The sequence below is a fragment of the Rhipicephalus sanguineus genome, chromosome 10 (genome assembly GCF_013339695.2).
Source record: "Rhipicephalus sanguineus isolate Rsan-2018 chromosome 10, BIME_Rsan_1.4, whole genome shotgun sequence".
NCBI classification, from domain to species: domain Eukaryota; kingdom Metazoa; phylum Arthropoda; class Arachnida; order Ixodida; family Ixodidae; genus Rhipicephalus; species Rhipicephalus sanguineus.
The window spans coordinates 74,562,674-74,581,586 of NC_051185.1; the positions used below are offsets into that span (position 1 = coordinate 74,562,674).

An 18,913-nucleotide genomic window follows, 5' to 3' on the forward strand; every position below is an offset into this window, starting at 1 on the left:
GCGCTGCGGCGGTGAAGTGCTTTAAAAATGGCAGCCTCCTTGTGAAATTGGTGTATAGGTGCTCGTTAAAGAACTTATTGGAGGTGGTCGAAATTTCCGGAGCCCTCCACTACGGCGTCCCTCATAATCACATCGTGGTTTTAGGACGTGAAACCCTAAAAATTATAGAAGGTGAATCAATGCATGAAGCCGGCCACGTTGTCGCCTCTAGCTCAACATAAAGAAGTCAGCCTTGGATGGGCTCATTCTACAGACATCCTCTATAAGCAAGGAACGCCATGAGCTATAAATAACACTGAAGGAATGTCAGGTGACAGCGGTATCACGCTCTGGCAAAGCACAGTAATGGTGAAAGTGAAAGCTCACGTTAGGCTCGCTCTGTGGCACGGACCATGCCGCCGGTAACTTTGACTACACTCTCCCAAATTGTGTAGGTGTCCGCACACATGAAGTGAGAGCAAAACAACGCTGTTCAAAGGGTAAAACGCCAGAAATTGCGGTTTAAAGCAACGCGTTCAACCGTCCAAGTTCCTTCGCCGGAGCAACGTGAGATCACGTGATCCAACCCTGCACGTCACAACGATTTCAGCGCCCGCGCCTGCAGTGGTGGGCCTCGCGCCCCATAGTCTTTGACATAGGAAGTTCCACAAAATTTCGAAGCACCAGCTTTGTTAAAGTACGCAAATGAAATTTGTGACGTCACACTGACTTTCACGCGCCGAATTTTCGGCGCGATATTCGAAAATGATATTTGGCTTTCATTTCCCCTTGCAATAATTTTCCTGTGATTGCGAATTAATAACAACAGAATTCAGTAGAAAAAATTTATAAGCCCAACATCTCGCTGATCGCGGGCTGGAGCAGAGCATTAATTATGACATTCAAGTGTTGGTTTCGAATCTCAGCATACTTACCCAGCGTGCAGCGCGTGCACGGAGCTGAGCGAGGAAGGTTCATGCAAGTCTGGTTGAAAGGAGCGTAGAAGGGATCGTCCGAAGGAATGTCGAAGGAGAAGCAATTTGATGCGTTGCGTCTTCCTGGAGAGCAGCAATCGATGACGTTGTTGGGATCTGCGCTTTCAGAGATAAAATTAATAATTACATTTCTACAAGTGTAATTAGATTACACTACAGCTGGCCCGGCCCAAGCGATGAGATTACATTACTGTTACAACTGAAAAGTAATAGAATTACTTTTTAAATTATAAACTGTAACAAAAGTTGGCTCCATCTTTCTGGGGACTTGCAGCTAAAGCAGAGGTGGCGAAATTACTCCTAAAAACTCATTAAATTGAGTTACAAATTGAAGGTGCTCAAAATCAATGACATTAAATCACTATTGCATTTAAATATGAATGAAGTTACTTCGAAATTACTTTAACAAAAGTTATTCAAGCAACGCTATTCAAGGTGTCGAGTTCGGATGCTACGCGCCTTTTCTATGGGCCGGCCTCGATTCAACGTTTGAGGTATGGCACTCAGGCTTACTCGTCCTTCTTATTTTTCTTTGCATTTTTAAGGTCAATTTTTTATGCCGTAAGGGAAGCGGCCTTGCTATGTTTTAGTCAAAAGTAATTAGGAAAGTAATGAGAAACTTTCTCGAAGTTCCGCGTTTGAAGCATTTCATTACATTACTAAATTACAGGCCCGCAAAAACAATATCTTACATTAATAATTTGACCGCGCATTGCAAAAAAAGGAAAAAAAAGAAAAAGGAAGACCTTCGTGCTAACCATTTCACGGAAGAACAACTGTCGTGTCCCGCTCCGAGCAAAAAACACGATTTGGGAAATTTTTGACATTGAGTATCTTGGAAGATGGTAAGGATATTTGTGTTAGCGAACCTTCCATCATGCTCACGGGTTCTGAGTTTGACTGTGCGAAAGGAAGGTGTCAATTTTCACCGTATCCTGCTTCTGCTGTTCTTTTCACATTGGCCCTCTCTGCTTTGTGCCGCTCCCTTAAATCTTTTATCTTAGCATGTGCGCGTGCCCGTTTGAGACGAGTCTGCACGAAGGTTACGTTTTTTCTAAAGACAAATAAAACCACAGTTTCGGCGCAAGGACCAAATATTAATGAATGCGATAGCAACAAATAAGAATGCCATACGAAGGCTGGCCGCTTTAGGAGCGCTACAGTGAGTCGAAAACACGAGTTTGCCAAGTAAGCAGCCGGCGTGCTGCTGTGTGGCCAGACATCTGCGAAGAGAGAGACTCGATGCGGTGTAACGTGCCGCGCTGCGGAATGAAGGGTCGCTGGTCCGAATGCCTGGACGCCGGCTTCGGAAAAAGTTTTCGCAGTGACTATTCTATGGTCCAGACCACAGAATAGAGTGCAGCTTTATTCTGTGGACCACACAATAAGCTTGCGCGCTGTGGGCTGTGCAGAAATGTTCTGTAGCCCAAGCAGCCCACCTCTCTTGACGACGGTTTCTGCGCACCAGACCACAGAATAGAGTCCCAATCTGTTCCGTGGACCAGACCACAGGGTAAACTGCAGCTTTGTTGTGTGAACTAGACCACAAAATAAAGTGCAGCTTTATTTTGTGGACCACACCAAAAAGACTTGTGCTGTGGACCGTGCGCACCAGACATCGCTGTAGCCCAAACAGCCCACCTCTCTTGACGACGGGTTTCTCTCACAAATTGGTAGGGTTTATTCTGTGGTCTAATTCACAGAATAAGCACTGCGCCCTCCTCTCTTGACAGCTTTTCTCGCGAATCGCAATATTCGCTCGCAGCTTTGTGAATAAGTCCGGACCAAGGAGGCCATTTCCGGGCATAGTACGCGAGATGGAAGACGCTTATGCGTGAAAGGTTCGAAATACGAAGGCGAAGCCCACCTTTGGCATGCTTGCTGGTCTGACATGCCAAAGCAGGTAAACTTGTCGCGAATTTAAGCAGCAAAAAGAAGGCGTATAATAACAAATGACAGCGGTTCTAAAAGTTTCTGGACCTGATCTATCGAGTGCGGAACAGTTAAGTCACTTTCACCACATTACATTTGTGCCATGCAAAAAGAAAATGTGCACTAAGATCTGCACAGGAGACTCAAATTTTGAGCGATCCTCCCGATTGTGCGAACACAGCCACAGATTTCCTTAAGAACAGCGTCAACGCCACCGCGAGAAGGGAATCATAACGACAAAGGGCGACACTACTAAAATACTCTGGCCCTGATCTCTCGCGTCAGGACACACTTCAGTCAATTCCATCGCAGTGCATTAGTGTTGTGCAAAAAACGCGCACTGAGAGTGGCAAGGGGCTACTTTAGATGTTTCTATAAAGTTTTCAGACGTTGACAATCATACAAGTACTCGTAATTATACGGCGCGGGCAAGTGTATCTAATTAAGTGACAAAGTGTACTGTGTCCAGTGACAACTAGTAGGTTCACGCCAATCTTATTGCGCTTTTTTTTTTGCTTGACACAGGTGTACTGCGGCGAAAGTGGCTTAAGCGTTGCGTATTCGATGGATCAAGGCCAGAAAATTTTATACACGCTGTCATTTGTTATTATTGTTTTCTTTTCGCGGTGGCGTTAGCGTTCTTTTACGGGTGATTTATGGCCCCGCCCATTCAGAAGGATTGCTCAAAATTCGAGTCTCCCGTGCAAATGTTAGTGCACTTTTTCGCATGCCATAAACGTACTGTGGTGAAAGTGACTTTAGTGTTCCGCACGCGATAGATCAGGTTCACGAAATTTTAGAACCGCTGTCATTTGTTATCATTATACGCCTTCGTTTTTCTGCTTCCGTTCACAATAACAAGTTTTTCTGCGGCTAATATCAATACTGGCATATGTCAAAACACTGGAATCTTCCACGCATACGCGTCTTCAATAGCGATTCACAGATTCGCGAGAGAAGCTGTCTTCAAGGGAGCTCGAGCGTTGGCAAATCGAAGTCTTCATGGGGTGGGTTCAGTTCCTTCTGAGGGCATTAACAGTGCCTTTTCTGTGGACCGGACCACAGAATGAACTTTCGCAATTTCTGACAGAAAAGCGTCGGCAAGAGAGGCGGGCTGCTTGGGCTACAGAACATTTCTGCACAGCCCACAGCGTGCAAGTTTATTGTGTGGTCCACAGAATAAAGCTGCACTCTATTCTGTCGTCTGGTCCACAGAATAAAGCTGCACTCTATTCCGTGGTCTCGACCACAGAATAGTCACTGCGAAAAGTTTTATTCTCGACCATATTGCAAGCTTGTGCAGGATGTGTCTTCCCGTGTTGCTTTGCGCGACTCGTTCCGCGTGCGGAGACAGACCGCATGTTCAGATATAAGGAAATTACCAAGCACTACAGATTAGGGAAGCAGCATTACCCACCACCACGCTCCTCATTAAATAAGCACCAGGTGACAGCGTGGCGCCTATTACAAACAAACATGTTCCCCAACCCAATCGCTTATATTCATTCTAGCAGAATTCTTGTTTGAGCTAGTTGGTACTGGTTCATTTGGTACTGTTCACAAAAGAACAGGACGGCGCCCGTCCTGTTCTTTTGCGTTACGTGTCCTTGTTCGATTTGCGCCAAAAGTATCCTCAGTTAAAATCATTGTTACCCGGACCTCTATTCAGACAGATGTGAACATTGCAATCAGCGGGCGGACCTCAAACACATTATCTGAGCTTGCCTCAACATCGTGAAGGGGCCACACAACACATATATGAATACGGAGCAGTGGGAGACCGCGCTGCTAAGCTCGAGCATCGAGGACCAACTACAGGTCATCAGGCAAGCCGAAGATGCCGCTAGGGCCGAAGGACTCCTATCTGCCATCTCAGGAAGGGGGGATAAACTCCTCTGACACTTGCCGTTTCATTAAAAGTTGTTTCTCTCTCTCTCTCGACCATATTGCAGTAATGCCACGACACTGACACAACTGAAGGCAGCTCGGCGCAATGACCGAAGAAGATAACGACGACGTGTTTTCGAGTAGTAAACAAATAAACCTGTGCCGATCCAAGGTCTTGTGTGGTTTTGTCACGGACAAAACCACACAAGATGTATATATATATATATATATATATATATATATGTGTATATAGACAGAAATTATGAAAAGGCTGTCTTCGCTTGCCGCAAGACAAATTGAAAAATGATATACGCTTCTAAATACTGTTTATTTGTCAACCTTCGGATCGGAGACTGATCTTTATCAAGATCTTGATCGGAGACCGGTCTTGATAAAGAAGCGTTGATGATTAAACAGTCCCTTAGAAGGGTAAATCCCTTTGCGATATATATAAATATATATATATATATATATATATATATATATATATATATATATATATATATATATATATATATATATATATATATATATATATATATATATATATATATATATATATATATATATAGGCAGGCATCGTGGTGGAGTGGCCGTAGCGTAATCCCATACCACTACAACACCACCACCCAGGAAACCACTAACGGTACAAACGAGCACCCATCTATGAACACACCCTGTGACACTGTGATTGTAAACCTATCGGATACGAATTTGTCACCTGACGAAGAAAAACTGCTATCCAAAGGACTAAGCTTCTGCCCAACCACGAAACGTTTTGACGAATTTCACTTGCTCCGAGACCTCGACAACTTCGCTAGAAGTTTGAGGTTGCGCGAATATTTCTTGGACAGGCCTTCTAACCACGAAAACATTCACCGTCGTAGAACAAATGATTGGACACCGAACAGTAACCGAGACAAGTGTCTGGACCTTTATATCACCGCAGTACAGAAAGATATAGTAAATGAATACCACAGACAGAAAGGAAAGCGAGAAAACTTGACAAAATCTGAAAAAATGAGTATGAGAAATCTGGCATCTAGGACAGACATAACAATAAAACCCGCTGACAAAGGAGGAGCAATTGTAGTCCTTAATACAACCGACTACTTACAAGAAGCATACCGCCAACTAGACGACTCAAAATTTTACGAACGCCTCCCAGGGGATCCGACAGACGAATACAAACGTATCGTATCAACAGAACTAAAGAAACTGTTGGACGCAGAAAGGATAACCAACACTGACCACAAACTAATGCGAGCGTCATACCCTCGTCCAGGTCGCTTCTACATCCTCCCAAAAATTCATAAGCCCGGTAACCCAGGTCGACCAATCATATCAGGCATAGGTACAATAACTGAACCCATATCAGGGTACGTGGACAAAATAATAAGCCACATTCCATGCACTCTCGCGTCGTACGTAAAGGACACCACACATTTTCTTCGAGACATTGCAGGTCTGTGTGTGCCGAAAAACTCGTACTTGGTTACTCTTGATGTGTCCTCATTGTATACAAATATTCCTCACGATGACGGCATAGCTGCATTACAAAACATGTACACAGACCATAGACAACCTGACACCCCAGATTTCTCTGCAATCGCAACTTTGACGAGGATGGTCCTAGAATTAAATTCATTTGAATTTAACCAAGAGTATTTTCGACAAATTAGCGGGACCGCTATGGGCACCAAAATGGCATCCAACTATGCCAACATATTTATGGGAAAGCTAGAATCCGAATTTCTTGCACAAAGTTCCTTGAAACCACTGTTATACAGAAGATACATAGACGACATCTTTCTTATTTGGACCCACAGCGAGGATGAACTTCTCAATTTTATCGACACTTACAACGCTGTACATCCAAACATACACTTCACACACACCTACTCGCAAGAAACCGTAAATTTTCTTGACGTTACCGTAACGATAGAACAAGACAAACTTTCTACAACCCTATACCGCAAATCAACGGATCGACAACAATACCTCTATTACCAGAGCGATCACCCGCGCCACTGTAAAAACAGTATTCCATACAGCCAGGCTCACCTGTTTAAGCGAATCTGCTCAAAAGACGCTGATTTTGACACGAACTCACAGTGGCTAAAACTTATGCTCGATAAACAAAAATACCCCTCACATGTAATTGAGGACGCCGTTCAAAAAGCCAGAAAACTGAAGCGTGATGACTTACTTATGAAGCGGCCACCGCAACAAGACCCGCAACGGACAAACCTCTGCTTAACTTACAGCACGAACTTTCCCAATGTAAACAAAATCCTTAAACGACATTACAACATTCTGGAACAAAGTGAACGTCTGAAACGCGCATTTCCATTCGCCCCTGGCGTCGTTTACCGACGACCACGCAACCTCAAAGACACACTTGTGCACTCTCAGATCAATACTTCACCCCCTAATAATTCATGCCGACCTTGTTTAAAGTCGCGATGTCTTGTATGTAAAGCGATGCGAGAAACAGACAAGGCAACCAGCACACACTCCAAGTTTTCGATTAACATACGAGGAAACCTAACATGCGATTCATCTAATGTGGTATACCTACTCGAATGCAACGTGTGCAGTATGCAGTACATCGGACAAACAGAAACACCATTTAGGATTCGTTTCAATAATCACAGAGCCCATGCGAAATCAGCCCCAAGTCTACCTCTATCAAAACATCTCAACCTTCCCGACCATGCATTCGACAAACTATCAGTAACACTCTTAGAAACGGGATTTAAATCAAACCGAGAACGTGAACAACGAGAGTCATACCTCATCCACCGATTTAACACCCTCGAAAGAGGAATAAATGAGAATCCGAGTACACTTGCAGCAATTAAAGCATTAGAAAACAATAACGGCAATAATGACAATAATAACTGAAGTGTTCACGGCACTGCAGCTGCGACGGTCACTGGACAGCTGAAAATACTTCCAAGTGTAACTAATTTCTAAGTACAGCTGTCATCTGTTGCTGTTTCTACCTTACTAACCAATCAATTCTGTCAAGCATGACATGTCTGACAGCGCCCTTGTGCACAATCAGGAGCCCCCGACTGCGGAATCCAGGAGCGGGCCAAAATTGACATTGCGCCCGCTTGCTAGCCTTTCCGGCAATACGCGGCGGCCCCCCTTACGGGGTCGAGACGTCAACGTGGCACTGAGTAGTTAAAGGCTTAACTTCTTAAAAAAGCTCCTTTTTGTCCCCACACCGCACCGGGGAGCGTATTATGATTTCCTGGCGCGGCAGCGCACGCGAGAGAGAAAAAAGAGAGAGCGAGGAGGACGCCAGCGGCCCCTCGACGAGCGCTTGCGCGCTATTGGTTCTTCTCGTGGCGTCACGTGGCTGGGCTGGCGAGCACGTTTCCGCACGCACGGAGGAGTGTTTACGGCTGTTCCATCGTTCGGAAGCACCCCTCGCCACGCCGAGACGCCGCAGATACGCGCGCCGAGGGCGCCTGCAAGCGGGTTTCGATAGTTTCGATGAGCAACGTGGTTCCGAGTGTCAACGTGAAGTGCCTCCGCGTCGACCTGTGCACGGACGGCGACGCACACGAGTGGATCGCCAGCTACAGTAGGAAAACCAACACGACATGGATCGTCGACAGGGAAACCCGAAATCCAAAGAGGCAAGTTCACGTGTTCGTTTCTTTTACAAGTGGCGAATAGGCCCAGTCTAATAATAACATTTGATGATATCGACGCCAATGGCGGAAATGCTAAATGCGAAAGCGCTGAATGCTCGCTCATCGTATTGAAAGGCGCGACGCTGTGTTTTGGACTGAATGCTGCAATGATATTGTGCACTAAAGCCGCAGCTGCAGCATGGAAATGTCGCTGCTGAAGTCGGCAAAACTGTCAATGACTGGTACGATTAGTGTACTTGAAAGGTTGTTTTGAACTGAAACCAAGAGGCCTCTGTTTTCACTGTGAATTTTGGTGATATTGTGTGATTATTTTCCATTTTTGGAAAGCCATGCCTGCAATAGCCGCGTCCATTGAACCATGCTTAACTGCAGAATATTTTATCACCAACTTTTTGCGGCCCTGTCGCCCGTTTGGCTCGTTCAAAAGTTTGAGTGGCAGATCGGATCGCGCCGCAAGCAACGCACTGCTGAAGCATTAACCCCCTAGCATACGGCCATGCAGGCCCGTAGCCAGGAATTTTTTTCGGGGTGCGCCCACTTGCTGAAAACTTTGACTATTTGAGCAAAACGCCTATTTCCAATATTTATGTTCGGTAAAACACCATATATAATAAAAATTTGGGAGGGGGGGGGCAGGAGCCCCCCCCCCCCTGGCTACGGGCCTGCGGCCATGTAATGTTTGCATTTTCGATAGTCCATTTTCGCGTGTTTACGCCCCCATTTAACATTTCTACATGTCACTGTACGTCCTAGACCATGCGGTCACCCTTAGCGTCGCGCCTTTCGATACGGTGAGCGAGCATTTAGCGCTTTCGCATTTAGCATTTTCGCAATTGGCGTCGATATCATCAAATGTTATTATTAGACTGGCCTATTCACCACTTGTAGAAGAAACGAACACGTGAACTTACCTCTTTGGATTTCGGGTTTCCCGGTCGACGATCCATGTCGTGTTCGTTTTCCTACTGTAGCTGGCGATCCACTCGTGTGCGTCGCCGTCCGTGCACAGGTCGACGCGGAGGCACTTCACGTTTGATCGGCAGTTAGAACTTGCATCTAACTCACGCGTGAACATCCGCGTGCTCATCGAAACCTGCTCGATGTTACATGGGCTATGAGATCTGGCGTTTATTTCGCACGTAGGCGTACTCGTGTCCAACATGTCACTCGGAAGCACGTTTAGTGAAACCCGCTCAACGCGAGATGGGCAAGCGCAACTCGGAACAGGCGCGCGTACTTGAGCGTCCGCCATGTGCGTGGCGCGAATCTGCGGCGTGGCTAGGAGGAGGGTGCTTCCGTACGATGGAACAGCCGTAAACACTACTCCGTGCGTGCGTGCGTTCGTAAACGCTCTCGCGTGCCCAGCCACGTGACCCTAAGAGGAGAACCAATAGCGCGCAAGCGGTCGCGGAGGAGCCGCTCGCGTCCTCCTCGCTCTCTCTTTTTTCTCTCTCGCGTGCGCTGCCGCGCCAGGAAATCATAATACGCCACCGGCGTAGAGACGTCCACGGGGCACTGAGTAGTTAAAGGCTTAACTTCATAAAAAAAGGTCCTTTTTACCCCACACCGCACCGCCGGAGCCACGAGGCGCTGCCTGGTCGGGAACAATACGTTAATGGAGGGAAGGATATGCAGGCCGCGGACATCTTAAAAGTGATCGTCGGAGGGGTGGAAGGGGGCGGTCGGAGAAAGGGGGGGTGGTCTACCTCATGTTTTCACTTTTTTTATCTCTTTTTTTTATTATTATTATTACTATTCCGCGTACCCTCACTCCTCTAAGATTGTATAAAGCTGAGCACCAACAAACTGTACCCTCATTCCTGATGAAGGCCAGACTCTGGCTGAAACGTCGAAACAAACAACGTTGTGACTTCTCACGGAGGATCTACTTGACTATATATATATATATATATATATATATATATATATATATATATATATACAGACGCAGTGTAGCACGGCGACGGCACACATGCGACGACTGTCCACGTAATTGCTATCGCAATAGTAAACCAGTTGGTCGTTTGTTCGTGCTGAACTTGTGTTTCTTGGTCTTGTCTAGTGATTAACGACGAACACCTTCTATCACTATTCATTATATTACAGAAAAAATGTAATTAGCTTGGCGTGCACTCACTTCCGAGGTCGACGATCTCCCCTGGATCGGGCATGAGAGGCGCCAGGGCGAAGTCATGATCGATGAACTGTCCCAGCTGCATCACCATGTGCGTGATGTCGGTGGCAGGGTTGCTTACGTTCGGGTGAACCGTGTACGAGATCTTGCGAGCGTTGGGTAACGGACTACCGTCGGCTGCCACACGTGGAGAACTGACACCTGCGACGGACATTAGAACAACAAAGTCACAGTTTCGCCGCAATGGCGAAGCAATGAATGCGATAGCAGCAAATTGTAATTTTTATACGAACAAAGGCCAACTCCGTTAGGATCCGTTCTGGCGCAACTCTACGAGCAAGGGGATACGGCAACACCGCCTAGACTATTGACAAGGCCCCTCCAGAGAGAGCGTGACGTCACGCTAGTTGCCCACCTGCACGCACCCCGTCCGTCGTCTCCACTCGTTCTCGTTATATCTGCTATGGGCACTTACTGAAAGCCGGTGTTTCTTTTTTTGTTCCTGCGCGGTCTGCATTTGTTTACGCTTGCCTTTACACCTTACAGGCATCGAACTGTAACAAGAATCAGACATGCATTTCTAGAAGTGGTTTTATTAGGACGAAAGGCTAAAACCGTCCTACCTCATTCCTTGTTCAAGGTTTTGATTTTTCTGTCAGCAGCATTTTTTTTTGTGCGGTGCTTTGGATGGTGCAGTAATGCTTTCATTTGGGCCAGTTGGTGCAAATTTGTAACTTGATTCATGGCTGCGCTAAAAACACGGACAACAGAAGAGACGTACACAGGACGTCTCGCCCGTCCTGTGTACGTCTCTTTTGTTATCCGTGTTTTTAGCGCAGCCATGAATCAAGTTACAACTTTGGATGGTGTCGTTTCGAAGTCTACAAAAGTTGTTCAAAGCGACATTTGTTGCAACACGCACTACAATCCGCACGATAGTCTCAGAGGTATGGCCATTTTCGCAAGTCTTTAGCTCAACATTTTCTAGCAGTGATGTGGAAATGGAGCTGACAATGCCTCGTTGGTTGTTCGACGGGAGGAACGCCTTTGCATTTTCTGCCTTGGTGAGCTTTTCGAAAACAAGCGTTGCCACCAGCATCATGTGCACAGTACATGGCTGCGGAAGCTTTAAGCTTCCTCTTGACAAGCTGCCATTCATTGTGTTAGCTTCCACATCTATGTTCCTGCTCTTCAGAACGAGTACGCCGCTGCAAAGTCCTTCCCGACGCTGCGTCGAAATGTGACAGCTTTCTGATGAAGTCAGCCTCGAGGAAGTGGAGTTCGCAGACCTGCGCCAAGCATAACACAGACTTAATTACTTTCTTACGAAACGGGCTAATGGGAACTTTGACACGACCCTGAGTATTTCTGCTCTATTTTACCGCACTGCCCTACCTGAAGCGCGACAAAACTACCATCACCGCACACGATACTCGCTCCGTTCAACAGTAACAGAGAAAGAACACCAGCAATGCGACAGAGCCGGTAAAAGAGCAAATTTCAGCAGTTTCTCACCTTGGAGTGTATGCTTGGTGTGAAATCCTTTCGCGGATTGGCTTTTATCCAAGACTTCTTCCGAGCTTCATCCTTGGGGAATGCGAAAACACGCACTTTCGGACCACTGCCATAATTGCCGCGGCATCCGGGAACACAACAACGTCCCATGTCGCACTGATCGAGGTGTAATCACATACTCACAAATGCAACACCAATAAAATAAGACACGTGGCAACAGACGAAGACTCAGAGCAGTGAGATGCAGCACCAAGGCTAACGCAGTCTAACCAGCGAAGCAGGTAGCGAAGGAAAGGCAAACCTGTCGTGGCTTGTCCGCCGTTCGGGGTAAAAAAGTGCGCGGGGTCACCAGCACCTACACCTGAGCGACGCGTCCTCGGCCACTGGACAGTAGACAGTAGGACAACTAGCGTGACGTATGCCGTCTGGAGAGAGGGGTATGAACAGGCCTTGTGAATAGTCTAGGTGGTGTTGGATACGGCCGCTCCAGGGAGAGAAGCGGTTTTCGGGCTGAAGTAAGCGCAGCACGTATACAAGGAGCCGTGTATATTGATCTCAGTAGAGATAGCGCACGACAGCGCCCTTTTGATCAAAGTTCGCAGCTCCCGCCAAATCGACGCACTCTCCCCAGTGAACTTCCACGCAGTGAAACTTGGTTGCGCCATGGAAAGGACGTAATAGATGCAACTAAATACACGGTAACTGCAGATTTGTCTCTTGCGAGTGCCTCGTGCAGATGGTTGAGGGTTGAAGGCCTGCATAGGCCTGCATATCATCGTAGCAGACTTTTGGGCGCGGCGCTGCCATCGGCGGCACCGTCACTGCGGGGAGAACCATCCCATTTGAGCCAATGTGCAAACGACTTTTCACATGAAACCAAAAATATGCTAGGCAGTAAAGTAACTGTGATCAATTACATTTGCGGATGAAGTAATTTCAAAAGGTTTCGGTCAGAGGCGAGAGAGCATACACGCAGGCTATGTACGCTGTTTCTGTAGTTTCTATATACGCAGCCCATGTAAAGTAATTCTTTTATGAATATATTCTTTTCATGTAATTCCTTCGCAAAAATGTATATCGCTACAATATGTGCTTCTCGTCTGGGTTTGTTATGTTCATTGTATATTTACTTATATGCCTCTATGCCAAACATGGGCAGGAACCGCGTCAAGCTCCTTTGTTGTAGCTTTTTGTTCCTGTCCAAGCATTTCTCTCCTTTTTTGTAAGAGGCAAAAAATGTGAAATAAACAATCTTAAAAAAATATCAGTTTAACCAGAGGATGTCAAGTTGGCTACCGCACAAACATCCAATCTGGCCAGTGCATTGCTACGAAGTGCTCTGAATGGGGATGCGCATTGCTAAATATTTTCTCATAAGCTCATTTACGATGAGGCATGCTTTAGAGTTAGCCTCTGCATGCGACATATGTCACCTACCTGCCCGTGATAATTGCGGTAAGCAATGTATGCCATTGAGCAATGCGGACAGAGTGGCACGACAACGGAACCTGAGCGTTTGTGAATTCTGCATTGCTCTCTCTGCCTCGGTTGGCAGCAAACAAAAAAGTTGGCCGCGTATCTGCGTGCTTCGTTGCAAATGTCGTCGAAAGACGATAGTCTTCTGCCGGCCGCTGCTGCGCCGTTCCAGCGCTGTTTCAGTGCCGTTTCAGTGCCGTTTCAGGGCCGTTTCAGCGCAGCCTATAGGAAGCACTAGCATTTTGAGCGCAGCCTAAGAAACACTAGGGTCTTTAGAATTACATATCTATGTATTTTCTAGTAAAGGGACACACTATCTAATACTTACGTATTGGTGTTGCGCCTCAGATATGAGTAGTATTTGCTTTTTGATCGACAATGTTCCCAAGTATGAACGCAGCTACCAGTTCAAGGTGGCTGGGCGTTCAGCAAGTGCTTAAACATTGGCCGGGTGGTTGAATCGTGAGACAGACAGACAGACAGAAATACCGACGGACAGACAGACCAAAATTTCTGCGTTGAAGTATCCCAAGAAAGACTATCGTCTTTAATAAACTCACCGTCCTGATAGGCTGGGGGAAGCAAGCGATTCATGCAAGAATTCGCTGAGCCCCATCCCGGGTTTTGAAGGTTGTTGCACCTCCCGTCGGCTTCGCGGTACCTCCTGGCCGAGTTGCAGGTGATATTCGTGAGCGGGCAGAAGCCGGACAGCGCTGTCGAGCTGATGTCCGTCGCTGCCAGCCTCTCGACAACGTCTTCGCTCCAGGTTTCCCCGGAGCTGCGTCGCGTACTCCGCGTTCACATAACATATTGGCGGTTCATGCTTCTGCAATCAAGTCTTAATGAGTTCCTTTAACATGAGCCAACCTCAAGTTCCGTACTGATTGCTCGATTGGTTTACCAGGTTTAATGTCCCAAACCATTTAATGTCCCAAGGGCTCTGCATAATTTCGACCACCTGGGGTTCTTTAACGTGCACTGACACCGCTTCGCCTTCAAGAGCAGAACACTATAGACCCTTTTCACAATAGTAAAGCTAGCTTTCCTGCTATCCAGTTTGCCCAACTAATGGCGGCTAGTCACTTACTGCAAACAGCGTGTTCAAGCGCATTTCGCTCACGCTATGACGTGGAAAATGTAGACTCGGCTTTCTTGACGTAAACTCGCATAATAGACAAGCCCCAGCACGTGCAGCTAGGACCTGGTCTCCACTCTGCGCAAGACAGATGCCGTCATTAGTTGGGCAAATATGCAGCGCAGCGAAGAGCACTTGCGGATTATGAAAAGGGTCTATAGCGTAATCGGACCCTTTTCGCATAGCCTTCTCAATCGCTAGCCTGCCCTTACTTCTCGGTCGACACCTAAGCCGTACCGCAAGGAAAGGGACGTCGGTGCGCCTGTAAATTGACCCTTTCAAACTATCCTGCAATGCCTATTGCAAGTATACAGTTGCGACGGGCCCGACATAACTCTTGCTTTTGCAAGTTGGCGAGGTAGCTACTACGCGTTCGTAAGGCAATACGCGCAGCTGCGAACGTTGTTGATGCTATTGTTGTTGATGCTACGCCAGCACGCTGTTGATGCTACGCTCGCAACGCGCTGGCGTCGTTGCGAGCGTTTATTACTTTGTTTTTCAGTCAACGGATAACGCGACAATCAGCACACTCCCGCAGTTTCGGCCGATGGCGTGTCGGGATTTTGATACATTGAGCCTATGGGGAGTTTCGCAACTCGTATGATTGAAGAACTCTGGCAACGGCGCGCGGAGGCCACGCATTACTTCACTCTACCGCTACGAGACGGCGACACCATGCACCCCGCGAATCAAGAGCACTGCGAGAGGAATGTGTGAGAGATAAAAGGCGCGTTCGTGTAACCTCCTTCATTTATTTGATGGTAGCGCAGTGGGTTAAACGCCCGATAGCCATTGTCGCGGACCGCGAGGTCGTGGGTTCGACTCCTATCAACGGAACTTTTTTTTTGTTTTTTTTCTTTGCCATCTGATCGTGCTCACTTTGCTGACGTGTTTCCGTGACGGAAAGACGTCATGAAAGTCTTGATGGACCCCGGCATAACACACTTTCGTGTTAACATATAGTGTTTTTCCGAGCCTCACTATCGCCACACCGAATGGCCACGTGACCCGGCAGGGAACCTCAGGAGGTACCAGCTGTACGCTCTGCGCTGCCGCCAGAGACATCCCACGGACATAGCCCCTAAGCAGCTCCCCTGCTAAAAGACATCCATCAGCATAGGCGTGCGCAGAGTTCCCCTACAGGAGGGGGGGGGGGCAAGGTTCATCGCAACGCCCCCCCCCCTCCATATTAAGTCAAAGTATGGGGTAGACTTTGCGCCCCCTCCCTCTTAGGTGTCTAGGGGGAGCGCCCCCTTGTGTGCACGCCTATGTCGGTCAGTGATTTCGTTTGCTCAACTTAGATACACTGAATAGCAAATCTGAGCACCCTTGGTCTCTATAGGCCTCCCGCATAAGCTACGGAAGATTCAAACAAGGGAAAACTACACAAGCTGGAGTGCGGCCGGGAAGTGAACACGTGCGTCAAGAACGTAACGTTTATTTTAAAGAAAAATACACCATCTCCTGCTAAAGGGGACCATGAGGCGATGCGAAGCCGGAGCAGTTGCACGATCGCGTTCCGTTGGCGTTCGCTGGGCATGCTACCGACCTCGCGTCGTGGAACGCGAAGAGGAACACTACGCGCGTCGTGTCTTCCCTCTAGCCTGGCCGTTAATTCGCACAGGGCGTGCGGGGAACGTCGACAGGCGCGCGAGAGAGAGGCACCGTAGGAGAGGAGAGAGAGGGGGAGGGGACGCGCATGCGCTGGCCCTCATCGCGGCGCTGCGCAGGAGAGAATTTCGGCATGCCGAGTCCGCATTTCAGAGGAGCCAACCGAGGCAAGCGCTGGACTGAACGCGCGCAGCGCTCTACTATTTGAAGGAGAGGAGACTAGAGGAGGAGAGTAGCGTATGCGCCGTGAGAACACAAGCGAGAACGCAGGAGAAGCGCAAGCAGGTGCTGGTAGAGAAGTGGAGAGAGTAACGCGCAGCTGTTGGAGAGAGGGAAGGAGGAGAGTCGCGCATGCGTAGTGTGAGTGCGGACTACCACGCGGCGTGCGGATTACCACGCCGCGTTACATACCCCCGAGCAAAAGATACTTCGCATCTAAAAAGAAAAGCGGCCCCAAGGACTTCAGGGGCGCTAAGGAGGAACGCCAAATCAGTTTAGTGATCCTTCCACAACTGTCGTTAATTTCTCCATCATCACGAGAAGAGAAAATACAGGGCAAGGTTTCGTTTTCGAATTGCGCGCCGAAACATGAGCGCGTGGGCGTCACAAAGAACACCACAAATTTTAAAGTCTTTTCGTGTGTTTCCGCGTCATTGGTTCAATTAAATTTTCGGAAAGTTGCAGACGCCGTCAAAAATCTCTGACGTCATGGCCTGCTGTCAAGAGAACTTGAAGGTGGCCTCTGTTTTGAGCGTTTTCTCGCTCTGCGAGCGAGCGGCGCTTTCAGTATATATTGTTAAATACTAGAAAGGTTGCAAAGCACAGAGAGAGTACATACCTCCTCAGCAGCTCCCTGGTGGTCTCCTCGAAGAGCTCTGCCACTCGGGCGAGCTCCACGGCTTCCTCGGTCGCTCGCCGGCTGTGCTGGTGGCGCAGTGAGGCGAATGGGCAGCCGCCCGCACGGCCAGCCTCTGCCGGTCGACCAAAGGGAATCGATTAAATTAGAACTTCATAGATTCTCAAATGTCGCGTTAATGTTCCTCGAAATTCGATCGTTGATATTTTTGTTGATTGTTAGTGAAGGCCTCGTTGTTCATGCTTTAATTTAGTTACAATTTTCTTCTCCGTGGTCGTTGCGCGTGCATGGTGATCAGTATACGTGCAATTTTTGAGTGACAATGGGAGTTTTTGATGCGGCAGCTTGTACGGAAATGAGGCATGCTGTCGTGCACTCATAAAAAAGAACACCGCCCAAGTACTTCATATAGATGGTTAACCAGCGTAACTGAAACGTGCAGTCCTGGTGTTTATTGAAGCAGTTGTTGCAGTTGCTGGATATATCTGTCCAGAAATCTTAGGTGGTTTGTTCTCTTCTTCATTTTCAGGGGACCAGTGGATGGGGCATGCCCAATATCTGTGGCACATGTTTATCCCGGCGGACGAATTCTTCATTCTTAATGGACTATACAGGAACAGTGGGGCTTTCCCAATTTCTGTGGCAAATACGCGCTAAGAGTTTTTGCGCACGTACACGGAGGAATTTTGGCTTGGCCTAGACCAGCTTAGCTTTGAAACACCTCGTTACTGTAATACAAAGATGCAGCTGTAAGTTCAGCGCTCGTCCAGGTTCTTTATCTTGCGCTGCTTTTCCTCAGGTAACCGTGAACCAAGTCGCCCCAATTACTTGCCAAATGAACGCCTGCTTTCGCGCTGCCCTCCAAAACGCAATGAGATATTGAGCTTGCCAGCTGTGTCTCGGCGCACGCGCGCCGAGTGGGCCTCCGCGTATGCCTCCAAGGATTCCCGAGCTATCTCCATGGCGGCGTCCACTTCCCTGGCGCTCCAAGAAACCGCTCCCGTGGTTGCCACGGTGAACGTTGCAAGGAAGAACACACTGCACGCGAGTAGAAACAGAAATTAGGGGACCACCGCGCACTGATAACGTCCCGGGATAACTTAAGTAAACACTTCGCCTTTAGGCCCTGTGTACTTAAATAGGCGAGCATAATTGCTCTGACTTGACCCTTGATAATGTCTGTACAATGAAATTTGTTTCATCTCGAACTGCTGGAAGCAGCGTTTCTAAGATAAGATTAAACCTTATTTATTGCCGATACAACAAGAAATGAGCAATAATTCTTAAGATTTCAATTAAATCGATGGAGCTGAATGCATTGCACTAGGCCTTGGCCATTTCATAGCTCCTGTCACTACAGTATCGAAAGCGCTTACCACCAGCAGGTCTCCATCGCTGCTGCTTTTGGTGTTCGCACAGTGCTTTATATAGCGAGCCGATATACGTTTGCATCTTTTTTGCTATGCAGGGCGCTTTCTCTCTTTTCTTTTTAATGCACTGTGGCGGAAGTGCGGCCGAAGATAAAACAAAGCAGAGAAAATGAGAGGCTGCTGTGAAAATCCCTCCCACATCATTCCATAGAAAAAGGATTGTGTATCATCCGGTGGGCTTCATGTATGAGCGAGCCCTATGAGGGAGAGGGTACATAACGGAGCTGCGTATGCAGTGAAGACGCATTGGATCATCTTAACGAGGAGACGGACAGTTAACAATAACTGTTGA

The 18,913-nt window shown here is 47.6% G+C and overlaps 1 protein-coding gene across 1 annotated transcript; it reads right to left on the reverse strand.

Annotated features, from left to right (window-relative positions):
- Positions 1 to 306: 306 nt before the first annotated feature.
- Positions 307 to 18,584, reverse strand: LOC119406502 (chorion peroxidase). The gene is made up of 7 exons (XM_037673242.1): positions 18,568 to 18,584; positions 18,081 to 18,229; positions 17,174 to 17,306; positions 14,150 to 14,367; positions 10,602 to 10,799; positions 915 to 1,070; positions 307 to 329 (listed from the first exon to the last, which is right to left on the reverse strand). Exons 1-7 carry the CDS (start codon positions 18,582 to 18,584, stop codon positions 307 to 309), a joined length of 894 nt encoding a protein of 297 aa, XP_037529170.1.
- Between the last annotated feature and the right edge of the window lie 329 nt (positions 18,585 to 18,913).

What these genes read in the sequence shown, in the direction of transcription:
- LOC119406502 (XM_037673242.1), bottom strand. An exon ending in CGTGCGCCGAGACACAGCTG is followed by an intron (nt 17,307 to 18,080) that starts GCAAGCTCAATA and finishes GTCGACCGGCAG; the next exon opens with AGGCTGGCCGTGCGGGCGGC. An exon ending in TCCCCCAGCCTATCAGGACG is followed by an intron (nt 10,800 to 14,149) that starts GTGAGTTTATTA and finishes TGTCCGTCGCAG; the next exon opens with GTGTCAGTTCTCCACGTGTG.